Source organism: Ptychodera flava, chromosome 5 (assembly GCF_041260155.1).
Source record: "Ptychodera flava strain L36383 chromosome 5, AS_Pfla_20210202, whole genome shotgun sequence".
NCBI classification, from domain to species: Eukaryota; Metazoa; Hemichordata; class Enteropneusta; family Ptychoderidae; genus Ptychodera; species Ptychodera flava.
The window spans coordinates 18,676,903-18,699,635 of NC_091932.1; the positions used below are offsets into that span (position 1 = coordinate 18,676,903).

General features: G+C 37.0%; 1 protein-coding gene and 2 long non-coding RNA genes across 3 annotated transcripts; all 3 read right to left on the minus strand.

Moving 5' to 3' along the window:
• Positions 1–1,543: 1,543 nt before the first annotated feature.
• Positions 1,544–3,660, minus strand: LOC139132624 (uncharacterized). Its single transcript, XM_070698898.1, has 3 exons — positions 3,651–3,660; positions 3,208–3,285; positions 1,544–2,948 (listed from the first exon to the last, which is right to left on the minus strand). The coding sequence occupies exons 2-3, from the start codon at positions 3,273–3,275 to the stop codon at positions 1,544–1,546; spliced, it is 1,473 nt and encodes a 490-aa protein (XP_070554999.1). The 5' UTR covers positions 3,276–3,285; positions 3,651–3,660.
• Positions 3,661–3,664: 4 nt separating this feature from the next.
• On the minus strand, positions 3,665–6,313 carry LOC139133170 (uncharacterized). Its single transcript, XR_011552542.1, has 3 exons — positions 6,182–6,313; positions 4,557–4,659; positions 3,665–3,732 (listed from the first exon to the last, which is right to left on the minus strand). It is a non-coding gene; the product is annotated as an uncharacterized lncRNA (long non-coding RNA).
• A 1,203-nt stretch (positions 6,314–7,516) lies between these two features.
• Positions 7,517–14,061, minus strand: LOC139132521 (uncharacterized). The gene is made up of 3 exons (XR_011552337.1): positions 13,416–14,061; positions 7,909–7,990; positions 7,517–7,620 (listed from the first exon to the last, which is right to left on the minus strand). It is a non-coding gene; the product is annotated as an uncharacterized lncRNA (long non-coding RNA).
• Between the last annotated feature and the right edge of the window lie 8,672 nt (positions 14,062–22,733).

Here is a 22,733-nt window from a genome sequence, read left to right on the forward strand (position 1 = left end):
GTCAAAATATAGCTTTATATGTTTTCTGTGAAACTAAATGCTAATGAAAATGTCATGCTGAAAGTTTGCTTTCCGGTCCAAATATTCATATACAGTGAACTTTTTCTAAAACTGCCTCAGGTGAAACCTATCCATGTTTCACCCTACTGACACTCCTTTATTTGTACGAAATGTGTTCAAATTTGATGTTCAAATTTTCCTCCAAGTGTTTAAAATGTCCTGTTTTCAATTGCTGTCTGACAGCATCAGGTACAACAACTAAACCTTTCCAAAAGTATGGATGTCGTTTACGCAGGCATTTTGGATCAACATCATAAAATGCATCACGTTGTCTCCATTCAGTGTATACCCACAGGCCCTCTTTATTGTGGTATTCATACCTCTCTTTGTGAACAATTATAACATCAAAAGGGGCACATAGAAAATTTCTTGGGAATTCAATACTGCATGATTTACAACGTTTTGCATTCGGCAAGTCTTTAATAAAGGCCAAGGTAAATGGATTGGCATTGTGGTATGGTTGAGTGTACCGACAGACAACAGGTTGGTCAATTGTACAGTTGACAGTGTCCAATATTGGCTGCATTCTCAAATTATTTGCACCCTTTCGGGCACCAGGTTTTCTGCTCAATCCCTTTGGCATGGTAGATTTCAACACTGTGGAAACACTTGGACCACCTTGGTTTTTGTACAGGGTGAGAATTTCTTCAAGTTGGCACAAAGTTTCAGCTACAACCAAAACATGCTCACATATTCCATTAAATTGTGTATAGTGCTTACATTTGTTTTCACAGGTTGTTGATTCTTTGATCTACCAATTTGTATACAGTAACTGTCATCCTCATCAAGGACACAGTATTTATGTTCATTCAAATTAATTACTTCATGGTGTGATAAAATAATTTCAGCTCTTGACCATATTTTACCCAACTGCCAAGCTGCTAAACATTTAATTTGACAGTTTTCTTTGGACACTGACAGCCGTTTAGTTATCGGTAGTGGTGAAACATGTTGACATATGTTATCACTTTCAAATACAAGCCTCAAGTGTGATTTTCGTTGTGAATCTGACATTTCCATCCATCTCACAGCAGCTACTTCCAAATGTTTATAACCATCAGCAAGTCTGTATTCTCCCATGTTGAAAATGGCCTTTTTCAATTCCTCATACTGCTCATTTACCAATGTTTTAACTTTTCCAAGAAAATCAACAACATCATGTTTCAACCAATCAGTATGATCCTTGAGTACATGGTTTATAGATCATTTCTCATATTCGTCCACTTATTTGGGGGGTTTCCAAGACCAGCCTTTATGCGGATAGGTTTCAACATGTTGTTTACTATGATAGAAGAATAATGTTTCTCAAGCCAATCAAGAAATACATCAGATTTCCATTCTTCTTTCAATGTTAACAATCTGTCTTTAAATTCCTCACTATCGTCACAATCAACTAGGCCATATCTCCTGACATTTCCAATTTCTGAACCTAAAATATCTGCAATGATCTCATGTATTTTCATTTGATCAAAACCCAAAGACTTCAATTTTTCTTTAAGTCATCTTCAACATGGGCGAAACACCTAAGATGGACAGATGTGCCAGATACAGTGGGATATGCATTTTCAAAGGAATTTATCAGTGCAGTTTCTCCGTCAGTACCCCATGCAACTACTCTATCAATACCAAAGGTCTTAAGTGAGTTACAGAAAAAGTCATAGTCTATTTGTTTTCTGCCCATATGAGTCATGATTGGCCCAAGCATTGTTGGATGATTATCCGTACCTTTGATCACAAACATTGGGTGTGGAAAGGTTGTTACAGTTGTGTAAAATTCACCAAGACGAAATGTTGGATCTATACCAAGGATACATTTGTAATTGTCACTGCCACAATATCGCTTCAAATCACATAACTGTTGATTTGTGGCTGAAAATGTTTGCAGCTGTGGATTAAATTGGACTGATCTCAAAAAGTCATTTTCAGCCGCCATAGTAAACAGTTTACCATAGTCCCCAGACATTGTAGGTGCTCTGCCGCGCTTGGATTTACAAGCGTTTGTTATATTTTTTTTAGCATTGTATACTTGTCGTCTGTCCCTTGGTATATCTCCTACCGACTTGCACCCCATCACACCACCAACATCTTCTGTACATGAGCTTATTACTTTTTTTGGTGGTAAGGTTAGACATTTTTCTCGAATGTTTTGGAGTGTACTTGGCTTTGTTCTATAAAATGGTGCCCCCGCCTTCTTTTGGTTTCCATGGTTTGGAAGACTGATTTCTTTTTCAATGCCATCATCAAAGTAATATTGAATTACAACTAGAGGTAATAGTTTTCTTTCATTGTTGTACACTTTGTGTATTATTCTTTTGAAGGATGACTCGGCATGAATGCTGTAATGTCTCATATACAAATAGGTGTTACTGGAGGTAGACTGATTTTTTGGAACAGTTTTCACTGTTTTAACAACACCATCTGCAGTTGTTACTGTAACATATGTTTGTGGACAAGAATGTCCTCCTCGCCAAATACCATTATCATCAGCACTCAAATCTCTAACATTTATACTGGTTGTATCAACCACAAAAGTTGCATTTTTTCGTACATTGGTTGGGACAGACTTACAAACTAAATCAAAATTAATTTGATTTCCAACAATTATGTTTAATACATCTCTCCTGTTCAATCCCTTGTATATATTGCTAAAAACTGGCCACTGCCCAACGTGATTATCTGTGAAAGGTTCACTTTGTTTATCAATTACTGTTCCTTGCCCATGGCGGTCACCAGTCAGCACAGGTTGTCCTTCCAAGTTTACCTCAGATGATGATTTTCCATTATGACTAGCATGAAGCAATGCTTGCCCTGCAGGAGCTTCTTCACCTGTCACTGAATGGTTATGGACTACTTCTTGAGAATGTCCTGGCTCATCTTCATCGCTATCACTTGGGAGAACAATAAGGGAAAATCCTGTCAATTAAGTCCGTTATGAGCTTGTGACTCAAATGATATATGAACAAGGGGCTATATGACATCTTCATATACATCATTCTGCTCTGTATAAGTACACAAACTGTTATTGCTTGCATACATGAATTTATGTGCTGTCAAGGCGGAAGACAAGTGACCATGCTGTGTTCAGGAAATGTGTAATATTCTGTGCATGAATAAAAAAAACCCAGAAGAGACATGCATGCACAGTACCTGATTACTATGATATCTTCTGCATTATCTTGAGTCAGATCTATGACAAAATCTGCACAAATATCCATATTTTCTGTCCTGAAGAAAATGTGAAATGAAAAATGTTAAAGAAACAGCAGCTTAACTCCTGACAATTTTGTTGTTTTTTTTATTTCCTGTGTATTATGTTTACTTGTGTACTTTTCAACATACACAATGCCTAATATTTGTTGCACAAATATTTCTTGGTTATTTGTAGTTTTGTCTTGACTAATATTCAAACGTAAACTTACAAGACTTTATTATTATAGGTAACTCCTACCCATCCAGACAAGTTAAACAAACACCCAAGTGAAAAAATTTTATGTGTCATAAGCTCTTCAACATATTGGCTGCTTGTGCAACACAAAACAAATTGCTTTATTATAAACCCAACTTAGGCACTTTTTCATATTTGTACTCACTTACAAATCCTTTCTTGGCAACCAACTTCTTCTTTACTGTCTTTGTCTTCCCACGGGAAACCTCAGAGGGTATAACCACACTCTAAAAAAATCATTGCAGACATTAATCAAGAAATCAAGCGGTGTATAATTTTATCGCTCACACACCATGGTTGCATTTCGACAAATTGAAACAATGTTTGAAAATTATAATGAGGCATATATTCTTCAAAAACAGTTCAGGTACAACATTAAAATTATGTCATACTTGACTATACTTCTACACATTTTGTTAAGAATAATACTAATGCAGTATTCTTTACAGAGAAATACACTGTCAGTATGTTTGAACTTTTCATTGACAACATAATGTTGGATTTGGATGACATATATTTTCCAACAGGAATTCATATCTATCCCCTTGCTTGCTGACTTGTTTTAACTTTTAGTGCTCATACAATGGAGAAGTTCCCCAGAATTTCCTTCAATAGAAGGTCTTTTTGCTAACACTTTTAGCACAGTAATGCTATAGGGTAATCAAAGTATGTGCTAATTAAGTCACATAATATTTGGTTGAGTACTTCTTGAGAAATTGCCTCATTATGAAATTTGTAAAACTAGGCTTAGCCTAGGAAGCAATTGATTAATAAGCCACAACCATGAAAATCTATTGAGATCTACCGGTAGATCTTATCATGACAGTGCTACATACCAACTTACATGACATACAACCCCATGGTTCTTAAGTTATGAGTGAAACAAAGTCTGTATATGGACAGACAGACCGACACACAGACACACAGACATAGACATTACGAGGAAATGGGACACCTTGGCGTTTTGTCAAAAATGGAAAAACATTGGGGAATAATATGACCTGGCCTTGCTAAACATTTCACAGTCACAGCAACTTCTAGTTATATTTACCTTGTTAACATCAGAATACTTGAAACTGCTGTGAGATGGACTGATTATTATTCTTTCTTCCCAATCATTTAAAATGTCTTCTCTTTCATAATCCTCACAATCACTGCAAATATCAGTATGAAGTAAACAAGTCATTGGCAATGACATAGTCCCCACTGTAATAATAGTCCCCACTTGTAATAGGAGTATTAGTCTTGATGGGGCAGGGAAATACGGTCATTAAGAAGTATCAATGGAATGTATATGTTGAGATCTATGGGCACATAGGTCTATGTCATTGTTCGCAATTTGAAACACATGAGGCATGTCTAAGTATTTAAAGACCCATTAACAAGTGGGGACTTCGTCATCAATGATGACTTTGCAAATATTTAATATCTGAAATGGCTGCTATGACAAAGATCTGTGCCCGTGTACCCAATTTGAAAGAAATCAATCATGCCTTAGTTATGGCTTAAAACACAAAAAAATCGTAACAGAACGGCTGCCTGGCGGCCATCTTGGATCATATTACAACAAAAATCAATATGCATATGTATGAAATAGATCAATGCCCAAATTTTAAAGAAATAGGTTGAGACATGCCTCAGTTATGGCTGAAAACACAAAAAATCATAACAAAATGGCCTTCTGGCGGCCACCTTGGATAGTATCACAAAACCATTCGACGTGCATCTGTACGGGGTGCAAAGTTTGAAAGAAATTGACCGTGGCATGTCTGAGATATCTGCGTGAATGGATGGACGGACGGATGGATTGACATGACCCAATCTATAAGCCCCCTGGACTTCATCCATGAGGACTAAAAACTGTGTCACTGCATCCTTTTTGCAATATGAATACAATGAGAAACTAAATTTTTATTTTTCTTGGCCTTATGCATGGGAGTCTATGGAGAACTGCCTTATACATGGAAGTCTATGGAGAGCTGCCTTATACATGGGAGTCTATGGAGGTGTAAACTAAAAAGTCCTCTAACACGGCCAAATTTGATCGCATTGTGAAACAAATCGACGTGCATCTGTATGGGGTAGGGTACTATCCTTGTGCAAAGATTGAAAGAAATTGACCAGGGCATGTCTAAATTATTTGCGTGAACGGATGTACGGTCGGTCGGACGGACAGACGGACATGACCCAATCTATAAGTCCCCCTGAACTTCGTCCGTGGGGACTAAAACTAGACTACGCCTTTTTTGCAGTATTTCATTCACGATGGCATTTACCTCTGTCAAAATGTGTGTGGGTTGTTTGTTTGTTTGTTTGTTTGTTTGTTTGTTTGTTGTTGTTGTTGTTGTTGTTGTTTTTGGGGGAGATGGTGGTTCTACAAGTTCATATGAGGTGTGACTGACATCATTTCCTGAGACGCTCACCCAACTTCACAAAACGCTAAGGGTACCCCATGTCAACAGAACCCCTATCATCCTGTCCACATGAAAACTGTGCCACTGACAATTTGAAGTTACGAATAGTGTAAATGAACGATGCATATGGGGTGAAGTACCTCAATAAAATAAAATGAACAGGTACTCAGCAATTGTGCTCTGGTACAAACATATAGGCACTGCAGCACTGACATATATTCATATATGAGTTTATATGAGGAAAAACTGCTGATAAACTTACCTGGAACAGTCAAACAGTTTTCGTTTCTTTGTTTTAACCACATCATTATCACTCTTGGTGACATTTTTCTTGATTTCACTTTAAATTGAAAACACGAATAGAACACTGTAAGGTTCGCATACATGAAATAAATCTGCCTTTGTATGTCCATTTCTATAAATTCGTACATGTAACCCATGATGCATCTGCACATCCAATAATATCATGGCAGCTTGGAATAGTTTTATGTTTCTCAATGGCCAGCATGTTCTACAGACTACAGTAAACTTACAATTTTATTTGCTCTATATATATGTGTGTACATAGTGTGTACTGTAGGTGCAATTAGAGGGTAAATAGCTTGTGAATTTCTGTTAAACAAGACTGTCAGCCTGTTGAACTCTAAAAGAAAAAACACTACAGCTGGTAAACTTCACACAATAACAATATATCGTTTCACAGGAAAGGATTAAAATTCACTGTGTGGATAAATGGCTGTACAAAACTAAATTAAAAAAAAAAAAATAACAAACACATTGAACTGTACCATGGACTTTGCCATGCACATGTAAGTTATTATTGTGTAAAGTTTGAAGGCCATTGGTCTGAGTAATGACACCAGATAGACACATTGACAGTCAGAACACAATTACAAGTCCTCATCCCAGTTGTCTTGTGGGGACTAAAACAGAAGAGAAAAGAAAATAATGTCTAGGATATTTTAATTTTATAATGGACTGACCTAGTGATGGAGACTTGCTTGGACTGGCCAAGGCTGACATCATACTCACAACATCACTCATATGGTTTGTCAACCTACAGATGAACAACTCATTGAATTTTTTGGAAAAAAAGTCTTTGCTTGTAACTGGAACTTTGCTAATTGGACATAACTGAATGGTTGTTCAGTCAATCCAATACATGTAATTGAAGTACCTTATGTGTTACTGGTGGTGTCATAAAATTGATTCAGATTAATGTTTTTATATCAAGACATTCTTCATGGAATGATGCAAAACTACTTGATCATATCACAACCAAAGTCAGGCCAGGTATTTCTGCAATATTTCTGCCCAATCTGAGAAGCCTTTGCAATCATGTGCATTATGTCTATAAAAACTTGTGTATTTTAGCACACTAATTACTCTGATGGGTGCATTGGTGTAGGTAGGTACATTAGAGTGTGGAGTACATTAGAGTGTGGATGTACATCAACATATACAATGTTCTCATAAAATGCTTAAAGGTATAGTATGAACTGTCTGGAGCTAGTATACTCTGTGAAATTCTATATTATTTTTCCCCTGCAGAAGACTAAAGATGTATGAGCCAGTTGAGACTTAGAAAGAATAACCTACCTGCTTTGTTGGCGATTTTGTCACATCAGCATATGAAAAAAACCCAAATTCAACACTGCATTCTTGTTTTGAGTGATCTGGTGGCATTTCAACGACAGTTGCCTGTTGTTAAAGACAATACATACTTAAAATATGACACTTATATTGGGAAATAAATAAATGACTTGCATGCATTGTCATTTTTACTTCAATGTGACACAATTCTGAAGTGATAGCTTTTGTATGTAATATGAACATGGCAATATGCCAAATGTTTTGTGCATCAAAAACCCAAAGGGGCAATTTATACCCCCAAACTGTCAATTTTTGCTGGGTACTGTCACTTGGGTGAATCTATATGGTACTTGTACTCAAAGTGATAGTCATATGTTAAACATCTACAACACTTACCTTTGCTTTCCCACACAAGGGACAACTGGACAGGGATGGTAGAACATCACTATGACAGTCGGAACATGTCCAGCTTGACATCCTGTTGAGACAATAATGTATGTTTATTATTAAACCTCTTTCTCCCAAGTTAAATAACCCCTGTGAGAAAGAGGATTAACAAATAGCATATACGTAAAAGGCACCTCCATCATGGTTTGCTGTAACTGTTAACAAAAACAACGGATCTTTTCAGTACCTTTTGGATGCAACTAATTCCAGATTATGCTATATACAATAAATTTAAATTTGAATTTTTGGATTCGGTAAAAGTTTAAGTGTGAGACAATTTATTGGCAATTACACCCCATGCAATAAGGGGGGGGGGGGTGCACTTTGACAATATTAATTAAATGCTTTTTAAAACAACAGTACATTCCATAGAAAAGCCAATATTAAGAGTCCATTCACTGTCAAGTGCAAATATAAGCTTGTTGAATGCAATGGTATTTATAAAGCCAAAGAAAATGAGATACTCTTATCCTGTCTACTTGTTCAAAGAACTTTCACTGGATTTTTGCAGAGCATTGTCATTGAACACATTAAGGTTTGGTGTGCCTTTTATTTCTCATCAATAGATTTCAATGAACATTTCTGAAAGGACCAAGGATTGTCAACAAAAATTAGGGTGTCACCAGGGAAATTGTTGAGATATCAAATCATTAAAATCAGTGATTTTCATATTCCTATATAGGAAAACAATGGGCTGAATAATTAAGAAATAACATGGCAGAATTTAGTATTTCCTGTGAATAGATTTTGATGAAATTTCCCCAATTGAAGGATCAGTGACTGAAAAGTATATCAATAGAAAAAAATAGGGGGGTCAACAACTCATTTTTTTAGATATTGCCAAAAGTTATAAAACCCTAAGACTTTGTTGAAGTGCGCCCTCTGGAGACAAAGATGAGAAATCATGTTTCATATGGCAATATTTACAAGAAAAACCCAAATTGTGAAATTCATGATAAATTATGTAACAAAACAAAGTGTACAAGTAATTGACATTAATAAAGCCTTCAAATCAAGGTTACTTCAGCTTTTGAATGTTACTTACTTTACCATGAAAATCATGGAAAAATGATTGAATACAAGGGACATTAGTGAGGGTGTTTTGTTGCATAAAGCCACCATTTTGACTGATCTTGATCGTGCGCATCATAGGTTGCACACTATAATGGGCGCATCAAACCTTGATACTTTACAACTTGCACAACCAAGTTGATGGGTAGACATGGCATATGTGAGGAAAATTGCTTATTTTGCATCTGTTAAAATAGTGGAGAAACTGAAGGTACAACATTTTTATTTTTTGACATTAACTGGTTGTTTCACTATTGAAGTCATTTATGCTGTTTGGCTTAATTGAATGTACTATATACTGACCTCTGAGCTCAGCACACTCACTCTACTTGTGCAGATTTATGTAAAGATTTCAGGATGACACAGGTAAGGGTAGGCTACCAGGAATTATATTTTACATATTTACGTGTTCAGCCTATATCGCAAACTTTTGTAGAGCTACAATGACTTGACATTTCAATATTTTTCAGTAATCAGAACAACATAAAATAACTTCTCACATGAAAAAAATAAAATAACCCAAATAATGTCAAAGATGGCTAATTATTATAATTATTATTGTCTCTTTATGACCCCTCCCAAAAAAAAGATTGAGTAAATTGAGAACATCGTTTGCATTATGACACCAGTGTTTAATTGCAAAAACGAAATATGACTGATGTAAAGCAGACTAAGTCGCCTCAAGGCCCTGAGCACATGGGGCCAGGGGCAGCTCTTTGCCCCCCCCCCCCCCTAGAAGAAACAAAACACACTGGCGAGAACTGAAGTGTTGGGTTGAAAAGAATTGAGAATTGTGGGGTTCTTCGTTATGTGAAGTCTATTTTAAAGTGAATATATTGTAACTCTGTACGCGTGCTAGCGACGATTCAATTTTTTTTACACAATCACAGGGGTTGTGCACGCGCACGTGAACTGAGTGCGGGCTGCCTTTCACGTCGGCATGAGTTCGATTACTTCATATTGTTTTCTCACTGATTCTCAGTTAAAGTGGACAAAGTGGAGGCTAAAATGGTTTTGTATTTGATGTCGGCTAATCAGTATAGTTTTTTATCCTGAGTATTAGGGACATGACTTTGCGCTAATGTGCAAATTTTCAACACATAAATCAACTAAGTTTTTATTTTTCGTGCTATTTAATTATAAGTATGCAAATTTAACGAGTAATTTACGTTACCAAGGAGTGTTTTTGAAATAGTTATACCCATTAAAGTAGCCACAGATATTTCGGAACGTAATGTTTTCATTTAAGAGCAAGTTACCCATAGCCTTCATGAAATAGGTAATTAACGCTTACAACACAATGTTGATAGACAAAAAATACTGCCAAGTTCGTGATACTATCAATCTTAACAAAATTTTCATGAACTCTGATATCATCTTTTATGATATATAAAAGTGACTATAGTTTCGCTTTAAATTGTTTGTTTGTTTACTTGTGTTGAGTGCGAAATAGGAACACTGAGATTAACAACTGCGCTACGTTGTCAATAAAAACATTATATGGTCCTGAAAAGTTGTAACGTAGATTACGTCAATATTGTCGGTGGTAACGTAAATTAAAGAAACTATTACAAGTTACATGGCTCTTGTCATCTTTTAAACATTTCGTTTTGTCATAATTAATATCAAAGGAACAAATTGACTTTATCAATAACAATCTTTCTGTTAACAACTAAGTCACTTTGATTCAAAACTACGTTGTTATCTAATCTCTCTTATGAAGGATTATGGAATATTTTATCCATCAAATGGAACGTTTCATCCATCGAAATTCCAACATTTCTGTAAAACACTTTGCGTTTCAAATGACATCAAAAAATCATAAATATTGGATGAACTAACATCTTTGTAGTCCTCTGCAGCAGTTTTCAGCTATCTACCACACTGATATTTACGATAAAGTCGATCTTGAATGATAATAACGTAAATTACATATTACTTCCAATTACCTCATAGAAATGTAAAGTTGAAAAGTCACCGACTTTGCTTGGGGAAATAAATGTAGAAATACAAATTTTAATCGTCATTTTTATAAAGATATAGAGTAAAGGACTATAATCCATCATACTTACAAGAAAGACAAATGCTACCGAACACATTTCGAAACGCAACATGCGGTAAATTGTCTGAGAATTCAGAAATATCATTCTCTTAACAATTTCAGTATTGTAGCAGCTTCATTACATTAAGAAGTCATCCTTGTTTAACATATTGATCAATCGGACTTAAGGAAACTTAGATGGTATTTTAGCGAACAGTCTTATCCTTTTCCATAGCAAAACTTCTTCTTGTGCTAGTTCATCAGTTAATGAGCTGACATGCAGAATTCTGCCACTTTTATATTTTTACTTTTGCTCAATACAGCACAATACATCTTTCAACGAGAGCCTTGACCTGGGCATTTTTCCCGTGTCGTATTCTGTGACTGACAAATTACTGAGTGCTTTTTTGACTTTTTGTCTTCTCCGACAACAACTGCATTGACTTTGGAATTTTCTTTTGTCTTTGCTGTGCCCTCTTACTTTAACTATTTTACTGGGTTGTAATATACGTACTTCTTGACACGCTCCCTATCCTTCCTCTTAAAAACTCTCCCCAGTTTAAGTCACTTTTCATCCGCTTTAAGCTCTATGAATTTCTACTCTAGCTTTCCCCATTCTGCAAATAGTAGACATATTGCCCATGACGATGTTGAAAAAAAAAACAAGAACACATTGTTGTCACATTAATTGTAATCTACGTTACGGTTATTGCAACTAAATATTATCTATTAGAAAATTACAGTATGTTTGAATATGGCATTTTGAGGAAGTCACAACTTTGTTGTTTACTATTTAGTACTTTTACAAGCTTTAAAATATCAAATGTGATTTTATAACGAGTGCTTCTTCGCAAATGTAACTTACGTTACCGCTACTTTGAAATTTGTTAATATTTTCAATAGTTATATGATTATATATATTTCTCTGCCTTTGCTGATTATTAGTTTGCTTCGTTAATTTGGACATTATTTCAAAATACCAAACGTTTTACTGAAAATCAGATTTAGCCCTATTCAGTTTGCTTTTTAAAACTTAAGTAATTTACGTTACAATGCCAACCTGCAAACATGGTCAGTCATATGATCCAGATTTATATACAGTGTTGCCAAATGAAGTTGATTCTCAAGTTGTAATGTACCCGAACAGCAAGACCGAAAGATAACAAATCATATCATGACACGTATCGTTACTGTATCCTGGACGCGCCAAGATGAGGCTACACCGTATATGAGTAAAATATTCACAGGGTCGTCTTTTAGAATCATTTCCTCACATTTTGGTCTGTCTGAATGGCGATTTGAGTAGTCTGCTGTTGTCAGCTACCGGACAGCGTGTCGGCCTCGTTGTGAATAGCATTGGGGTTAACACCAAGTCAGTGTGCGGTGGCCTCCTTTAGGGTAATACGCTGGTAACGTTTTTTACTAGTAACGTAGTTTACGTAACGTTCATTACATTTTAAAACCTTTTCACACAATTTCTGCATAAATTCACCCTATTGAAAACAAATATCTGTTTCATATGAAAGATGACCTTGTTCAAAAATAAATTATGTGAATTGCTAAAACTTACCTACTTGAGCAATCAGAAAATTTACGGTAACGTTTATTACATGATTATCTATACGGGTAGAATGGGCGAATATGGCAAATGAGCAACTTCATGTTGTAAGGAAAACATTGTTTACTTACTACTGAAACAGAACTAGAACAAATCATGTCCATGTACCATTTCTTTTTATAACAGAATAAGGAAATATATCCAAATTAATTGCGTACATCAACAATGGACAAAAATTGCTTAATGAATGATAACGTAAATTACCTAGATTATACGACAACGAAAGTTCATGAAGGAAACGGTGAAGGCAGTAATTCTTCAGCATAAAATTTGCTTTACTAAATGCGTGACATATTACTACAAAGAAAAAAGGAACGAAATATTTCGATACCCCTGCAAATTTTCGGAGAACGGAGTGAACGTAAAGAGTATACTGAATGCGACATTCGTTTTACTGTGGATTTGATGAGAAAAACAAATTCAAAAAAGGGTAAAATTATTTAAATAATGCATTTAAATGGTACATGTAGATGTTTCTAGTGTAAAATAGCTATTTTGTTTAAAGTTTTAACATCCGATAAGACTTTCCTACGCACTTTTCATTTTTATAGCCATACGACACCGCTCATACCAATTTGTCCCAGTTAACTGAGAATCAGTGAATTGTAACAAATTACATCGCGCAAACTAACCTTACCAGGCCTAACCCAACCTTAAGTTATTGCGCGTCCTTTCCCTCTGGTGTTACATAAAAGTTAGTAACAATAGTTTTAAAAATTTACTTACAAAAATGACAGAAAGTTAGCGTGGTAGCCAGGCATCGCCATGCTTGCTCAAGTTGTATTCTCTTGTGATATTTACAGCCCAAGTATTCAACCATTTCTCGACCGCGGAGTGACGTCAGGAGTGGGTGAAACGCATACGAGCGAATGATACAGAAATTGTGTGGAAAAAAGCAGATTCTGAAGTAAAAGTGAATACTGTGTTGGTGGTTGAAAATACGAACTTCAATTATTTGTTTTTCACGGCGCTGTGACGCAAAAATGACGGAAAAAAAACGCTAGTACCCGGATGGGCCGCGGTCGAGAATGCCCCAACACGACTAAAAAAAGTACATTTAAGTGATATTTGTCTCATAAAAATATGCGCTAAATGTTTCTTTCATTTTAAATAGTGATTTAACATATTCCTTAAATACAAAATCGAATCTTGCTTTGCCAAAATGACGAATGGAATCTTCGCAAATCAAAGCCCTTGCACTGCGAGTTAGTATGGCAGAATTTTGATACATTTTGGATAACAAAAAGGATACAAAATCATACTGAACAAAAGACGACCTGACGCAGTCGAACTTTGGGAAAGGCACACATAGCGCTAGCAGCGTGTGTGCTGCGAAAACAATGGCCGAATTCACAGGCGCTGGACTTTAGCTGGGTAGTCTGCTAAGTAGATCGATTTTCGGATCGATCTGTTGATCCCGTAGTCGATATACCCGCGACTGAGGTTGCAGTGGCGGGCATATCGACTACGGGATCGATAGATCGATCCGAAAATCGATCTACTTAGCAGACTACCCAGCTAAAGAGCGCCTGTGGCCGAATTAGCTGTGAAATCGCAGCGGCACTTTATCGAACGCGCTCGGGTCATTGAGGTCATCGCCGATGAACCCAATGACCCGAGCGCGTTCGATACACGCCACAAGTGCCGCTTCGATATCACAGCTATGGCCGAATTACTATTTGTATTTTACCTCGTTGGATTTGTGCAGGTGTTTGAAGATTAAAACCTCAATTCCAAACGTTATGGCTTTATTTCGAGAGAGATTTGTGAAGTTCACAGCCTCCCCTGACTAAACAGGTACTGTAGTGACTGTGGGAGTACGTGTTCACACTGATATTTTCATGGCGGCCCATGATTTCGCCATGTATCACTTTGTAGTTCGACCGTGATTGAAGTCACTTCAAAATATTCCGTTACGTACGTAATCCGTTCATTAAACCCAGTAAACCAACTGCTGTGGTCACGGACATTATATAAATATTAGATTTTATTGGGAAAAATTTTGGGGTTGTGGAAATAATGTCATTTCGTTATTTCGCGATTTCGTTATGTATCTATTTCGTTGTTCATCATAAGCCGTCAGATAATGTAACAACTTAGCCGGCTATTGAACCACTCTTTTTTGTGAGTGGGATTTAGCCGTGCGGTTCTCTCTGTTGCCTCTTCGCTAGACGACTGATGCCGTATGTTGTGGGTTCAAACCCGATGAAAACTAACCGTATATTCCATACAAATTTTGACAGTCCCTTAACCAGCTGATTGTAATTGCCGGAACAAATCTACCCTTTGAAGGGTAACTTTCAAGTAAAAGGCGTGGTTTACAAGGCCAAAGTATCAACGGAGGATAACACCACAGAGGAACATAGGCAGAGTGGGAACGGCGTGAAGCGGTTACGTAACCCATCCAGGTTCGCCTCGCCTAAGGTTGCTCTCGCCTCTCTTTTCCGAAGAGTGCCGACCATGCATCCTTCGGTAACTTTCGGATTTTCGCCAATTGTTAAGCGAAAGTATGTTCGGCAAAGTTTGTGTTGTTGTTGTCGTGTGGTGCTGAGCGGAATTGACGTGCTGGCTAAAACGGGAGTGTTTTGAGCTTCAGGAAAGTGAGTTTTACCGTTTTAAAAATTCCTCTCATATTTTTATGAATATATAATGAGCGCGTTTGAACCAAACGACCCCGACGCTCAAAACTTTCCAGTGTTCGCCAGAACGCCAATTCTGCTCAGCACAACAAGAGAACAACAACACGAACTTTGCCGAACATACTCTCGCTTAAAAATTACCGAAAATCCGGTAAATCCATGGTGCATCCATCTCCAGATTGCAGCCGGAGCAATTAACTCGATTTAACCCTTTCACCCCCAGTTCCCTGTATACAGGTCCTACTTTACCATAGAAAACGATGGATTTGGGACAAACCATGGTGGTGAAAGTGTTAAGGTAGGATGAACCTCGAAAGTGAAAGACTTAACTTTTCTCAATGAAGCTTTCAAGCATTCTCTTATCAAATCAGAATTAAAATCAGGGGTCATAAAATTCAGGGGTTGTAAAGCAGTAATTTGTTATGCTTTCGTAATTTGTAATACTGCAGTAAATTATAATAAAATTTTGCGGTAATTTGTAAAACTGCAGTAAATTGTAATAAACTTGGAGTAATTTGTATAATTGAACTAGCGCAATTAAATTAATAGTTACTGTTTCTTGGAATGGAATGACACACGAAAACTGCAAAATGTGTCGTTGTTCCAATTCCAAATGAGTACAATAACGAAAAGAACGAATTCATGTATTCATCTTATAGACACGCCAATGCTTGCTTCACGTGACGAACATGGTGAGTCCAAAACGATACTTTGAAATCGTTCGACTGAGTGGAACATCATCATTTTTCATTATGTGTGTACTGTAATTTTTGTTCGGTTGAAAAAGAGTTCCGTTTTTTTTCTTGAGTTTGCCCATATTATGATAATTTACCCAACAAATACTTACCACTAGAAAAGTGTAGTGAAGTAGACTAAGTTAGGACACAACCAATTGTTGATACCCTCTGTGTTCTGACGAAAATGCATACTTTAATATTGCTGCAGTATGAGCCAGAGACCACAATATGTTATGACTAAATAGAATTTATATTTTTTTCATATTGGGTCCCTTTTCATTGATAATCGATTTTTTCTTAGTTTAATATTAAACATAGCAAATATGTGTTAAATTTTGTCAGGAAATTTGGCAATAAACATAAAAACAAACTTGTGGTACAAACTATACCACTTACACTGCAAATTTTTCTGGTTTGCCGGCCAGCTAAATTCAAGCAAAAATAAACCGGCTTGTTTGTCAGTAAACGGATTGTTTCGAGTTGTGAATTTTGGCTTATATTGGCTTTCTGGCATGCCAAGTCTGGTTTCTGTGCATGCCAGTTTGGGTTTTGATACGGCATATATACATGCCAAGTACAGATCACTTCAGCTTGCCAGTAAGCCAGTTAGTACTAAAGAATGGTTTACAGGCAATCCACTATTATATGAACTAGGCTCGCTAGCAAGCCATGTTTAAGATACTGTGGCTTGCCCATATACTAGATAATGCTGAACAGTAGCTTATTTTTAAACCAATACCACACTTCCATGGATCAATAGTAAGCCAATTCTGGTTCCATCTGGTTTGCAGATAAGCCAATATTACTGCAATGGGCTTACAAACAAACCAATTTCTGACTAATTCTGGTTTACAGGCAAACCACTGTAAGGATTCCTCTGGTTTACCAACAAGCCATACAAGCTAGCTTGCAGGCATGCCAATCTATGGCTTTTTGTAGGGCTTGCTGACAAACCAGTTCAATATTAGCCATATTTCCGGGGGGGAGGGGAGGGGGGAGGGATAATTATTTCTGACCATCCTTCAAATTTAAATTGGATGTCTTCAAATTTTGTAGACACAGAGGAGGATTATCATCCCATGGAATGGCCTATTGGGTCCTCTATGTGATGGAGCTACACAAAGCAGGACTGTAAAATATCTGAAACACAAACAACAGCTGAAATAGTTAGAAATCCTGCAAGCTACATTAAAAAAAAACAACAACAATCATCAAAATGAATTTCAGACTAACATTTATTGCAATTTACAAGAAATGAAACAGTCTTTGTTGCAACATAATTGAATCTAATACTTACAAGGGAATACTAAAAATGACATTCTTATGAATGCTACTTGTAAAATCATACTGATAACATATTTAATGCATCTGATGCAAAATTGCTAGCTGTTTCACTGGGAAATCCCCTGTACACTGCAGACCACTCATAATTGTCAGCCCATTTACTTCTCATCCCAGCTTTGTCAAGCCAGAAGTACTCTAAAAATTGAAATGTTCCTTTCACACATCTGATGTAATCAAAGTTTGAAACCCTACATAACTAAGCAAACCTAGCACAACATTGTCTCTTTCCATGCTGCAGAATATAACACCTTCAAGAAACAACACAAACTGTTTCCTTCTTTATAGACGAGTACACCTAAACAGGGCTGCTGCTTTGCATCTCGTCCACAGAATGTGAGTTTCCAGCATCCTGCAATATAAAAGATGCAAACATTCAAACTCTGCAGTCCAAGATGAGCTCCTGGTAAAACACTCAGTGCCCAGCTACTTGTACAATGAGGGCAAGGCCTAGAAACTGGTATGTTTAGGGAATTTGTACAAGTATATAACAGTCATGTTCTTAAACACATATTTGACTGCAGGAACACAATTTTCAAGTCTTTCTTGGTGCATCAATAATCTGACATGAATGCTCAGGGCAAGCCTCTCAGTATGACAAAGATAGCTCTTACAAGTTACTGTCAATGTCATAGGCTTGCTGCAACAGCGCACTGGCAAAAAGTGTGTGAAACTACGGAGTGAATTTCACGATAATGAATTTCAATTCAAGAATATCAAAATAATTATTACAAGACAAGATATATCAGAGTCACAGTGCAATGTCCTTTTGAGACTTGCAAAGAAGTTAGTAGACCTTTGAGAAAGCATTTTATCACTCTGGCTATGCAACCCTCATCATTGATGATATACTTCACATGTATGTAGTTTGAAATAAGTAAATGAGGCTCCATTAACTGTAACTTTTGTCTACTTCTTCAGTATTTCAGTACTGTTTATCAACTACAATTTCTTGGTCTACTTTCCACAGCATACTAAAATGCCAAGTTTTATAGCCTGTATATTTGATCATTTTTATAATTGACTAATGAAGTCTTGTACGGCCCTAAATGAAATTTTCAACAATAACAATGCTACATGTGCATACTGTATTGAGTAGCTAAACATTGGGATTTCATCATGCTTCAATGACTTGAATGGGAAACTGCAGTTGATAAGCAGAACAATTGTACTGGACTGTTCACACCTAGGTACATGGATGTAAATGCAGCTGTGCTAGTTATTTTTCTGACTATGCTATACTGGGGATATTATTTTAATAGCTGGTAGTCTCTGTTGCTTCTCAGGGCTGGTACAGCTGTGTGTACATCCCTGAACCAGCCCTCTGAAGGTAACAGGGTTGTATGAATATTCAAGTGTAGTGTTACACAATGTCCATGCACTGAATCTGACAGTAATCAAATCCAGCATGTTGAAAGCTCAATCAGCTGTAACTTTTAGCAATTTCCAAGTAATTTTATTTTGTGCAAAAAAATTGCAGTTTCTTGTTCTACTTCTTAAGGCATGATGAGTGTCAAAAATACATTATCAACCCAGTTCATATGTGCATATTTAGCATTGTTACTGTTGAAAATCAAATTTCAGTCTGGAATACACCCTTTGTGCCTGTCCTGAGGGGACATGGAACTATGGGAAAATACTAACCGGACGTGCGGTAAAACATACGACCTATACTTTAACATGGAAAGGTGCAATTTTCGAGTGAAAAAAATTGAAATACGAGGTGAATATTTATGCTACAACAAGAAACACCTAGTGGTGCATTGGACTAGCTTAAGGTAAGTGTTTGTGTGCATTGTTTAGCAAGGTAATATTTTATAACTGTAGATATCGGTGATTTTTGGCACGCGAAGCGGGCGAGTTGTAGACTTTCATTTCACTATGTACAATGTATGACGGCGTAACATGGCCAGTATGTCAAAATGTTCAGAATTATGGGTAAAAATTCAAAATTTTAACGAATTCATACTTTGTTGACTTATGTTTTCATTGCTGTGTTTTTATTTTTGAAATATTTGAAAAAAATTGAACATTCACGTAAATTTGTTTCCGCTGAGCTACTACGGGTCCCTTAGGTTCGGGAAGCGCACAGTCATCATACCGGCGCTACTGTCAGCAGGGCCATGTGACACAGTTTGCGTCATCCACTCTCGTATCGAGTCTACAACTTGGCCACATCGCAGGCTGAAAATCGCCGATATCTACAGTTATAAAATAATACGGAGCTAAACAATGAACACTTACCAGAGCTAGTCCCATGCACCATTAGATGTTTTCTTGTTGTAGCATAAATATGCATTTCATATTTCACTTACTTTTTCCGCTCGAAAATTGCACCGTTCTGTGTTAAAGTATAGAAGTCGTCATATGTTTTACCACACTTCCGTTTAGTATTTTCCCCTAGTTCCATGCCCCCCTGGCGACAGGCGCAAAGGCTATATAGAACTCATTTGTCAACAACAACAATGGTTGTTAAACATGTACACAGTACACTGTCAAGCAGAATATTGGTATTCATGAGACTGTTATATAGCTATCAAAACTGCAGTTTGTACACACAACAATGAAGATTCAAAATTGCTAAAATTTACAGCCAATGTGCCTTTACTAATTTGCACAGAATTATGGTAACAAATTTTTTCAACAAGCAATACTTACGTCAAAACCATAACCATTTGTCCAACTGCAGTTTTTCCACAAAAGACACTCTTGAGAACCAAAGTTTGATGCCTGTTTAACAATCAGGAAAATGGTAAATTATGTCAATTCTATTCTACTTCTATACATCAGACTAAGATTCAATATCATAAACTAGGTGCATGCAAGTGCCTCCCCTCATGTGATTGATTATTATACACCTGCTTCTGTAACCTATTGAGTTTCGTTGTACAGTAAGTTTCAGTATCAGAGGATGCAGAGTCAAATAACTTTGTGGCGCAGTACAATAACATTTGGTGTCATTGGACGCTATTTGACATTTGCCCTCAAAAAACCTTTACGTCAGTGCAGGGAAAAAGGAGAGATGATTTTAAATTTTTAACAAAAAGTATACTTCTAAACATTCAGTACTTCACAACGTTACTAGTGGTGAATCAAAACCCTGTGAATTAGAGTTAAATTATGCTGCTGACCTACAATTTCTATCATGTACACTGTGCTGCGCAGGTTTGAGTTTAGTTGACACGCTGAATGTGTTCTCAGTTTGCTTGCAATCGCCTGGTGAAGTATGTGACGGGCATCCCAAAAACTCTTTGAATTTTTTGCGGAAAAATTGGACCAAAAAAGGTGTATAATAATAATAATGCTATTCACAAAATACCGAGATTTATGTCCTTGTACATCGTACGCTTTAGCATTGTCCGAGAGGCGTAGCATCGAGGACAATACTCCGCTGCACTATGTACTCGGACATAAATCCCAGAATTTTGTGAACAACCTTAAATTACAATAATAAGTGTAATGCTTATCATGTATGTTGTGTGACTACGACAAAAATATGTCACAGATAAGTAATAACAGCTGAAATTTGAACAAAACCCACATTGTTAGAGTAATATGTGGAAATATGAGGAACATTCACGCCTAACATGATTATTATCGCTGCACACAACGATATTTGATCACCTTTTATATTCACTTTCTGAGTTCCACCATATCTGAGGGCAGAGTCTTCATTCTGTTTCCACATTGTGCTCAGAGAATCCATTGTTAATTTGTGGAGCTGAAGGCATTTTCTGTATCAAGTATATCATGCCCTGGACCATCTGTTGAAAAAGAAACAAATAATTATCTATTACCAGTAAGTGGAAGTCAATAGTCACATTTGTACGTGAAGTTATTTGCTGGAAATGAATCACTTTAGTATGTACCTGTCTTGAATGACAAGATGGCTCACAGGATTTGTGTAAACAATGACGTTGAAGGACCCAAGTTAAAATCAAGCTGTGGGAACATAAAGTTGCCTTGAATAACAGAATCAACCATTACGTCATTTCGGACAATGATTTGTGAGGTACGTTTGTCTGTATTAAATCATCTAAGTTGCCAGGTCGAGGTTATTATCAACATAACCAAGAAATATCATTCATGGAACAGTCTAGGTTTGTTATTGAAAGAATGGTATGAGGATACCTGCATCTACACCATGGCAAGTCAGTTTGCCGTCATGAAAGCCATACAAACACCGTATAAAAGGGACACACACACATCAGGCCCATTTGTTACATCCTTGGCAATCATCATTGATATGAATATATGCACTAGCTGCAAAATTTGAAGCGTTACGGTGAGGCGGTTGGGGAGTTTTGGTTTTTGCGACCTCACTCACCAGTAGCACTACAATGCCGACGGCCGTGTAGAGTTCCACCACATGAAATAAGCACACCCCACTGGACGAGGCGTGTTGATGTGAAATGCTACATATTTGCTGAATTTGGTCGTACCGATTTATCACTACTGAAGACAAACACTACACAACACTAACCTTGTCGTTTATGGGGTTTGGAATTTGTTCAAACATGTCGATCGCGTTCCATAAACCATGGATGTAATTTTTTTTTACATCCATGCATAAACATTGACTGAGCGTAGGGCATCCGTGTTTCACTGAGCCGCCTGTACCGGAAGTTGAATGGCGGCTCCCAGAAATGTTTTCGGAACGCGATCGAAGTGTTTGAACAAATTCAAGCCCGGTTTAAATTAATGACTTTGCACATCTTACACGGAATATAACACGGAATAAAGCTTACTTGCCTCAAATTCCAAAGACGTCGGTTCTTTCTTTCTACCTCCATGCACAGATCTAGCGGGACTGTGCTCCATCGAGTGACTCGATGCATGGTTGAACGAATGAACACAAATACATGTAGTTTCGCTGTACATAACATGTTCTTCCAAAGTCATATTTCGTCGGTGATGGAAGCCATTGCTGTCGACTGTTATATGGGAAATTTTGGAGGTAAACTGACGGGGACTGCCGTAGTTCGGAAAGGACTTCGGAAAGGTTGGACGATCGTAGACTGCGTAGAGTACTGTCTCGGCTGCACTGCATCTCGGCTGTGGCTTGGCGCGCAGACAGAGGAATTCATATGCCACTCCCTTTGAAGTGAAGGGGTGAGGATTCCACTAGCCAGCGGTCACTTTAAGAGTACGATCAATCAGCAAGTACAATAATTCTTACATATGTCACGGTGATATAATATCTATAACGAAGTTCATATTGACTCGGGGAATCATTGTGTAAAATTGAACTATGTTAAAGCGTAATGTTACAAAGGTTGAACCGTGGGTCAAAAGTTAAGTAATGAACGCGACCGTTGACTTTATTG

Coding starts and splice junctions, on each gene's coding strand:
- LOC139132624 (XM_070698898.1), bottom strand. CDS start 3,275: ATGGATATTTGTGCAGATTTTGTCATAGATCTGACTCAAGATAATGCA. Junction 2,949..3,207: donor GAAGATATCATAGTAATCAG/GTACTGTGCATG, acceptor TGTTCTCCCAAG/TGATAGCGATGAAGATGAGC.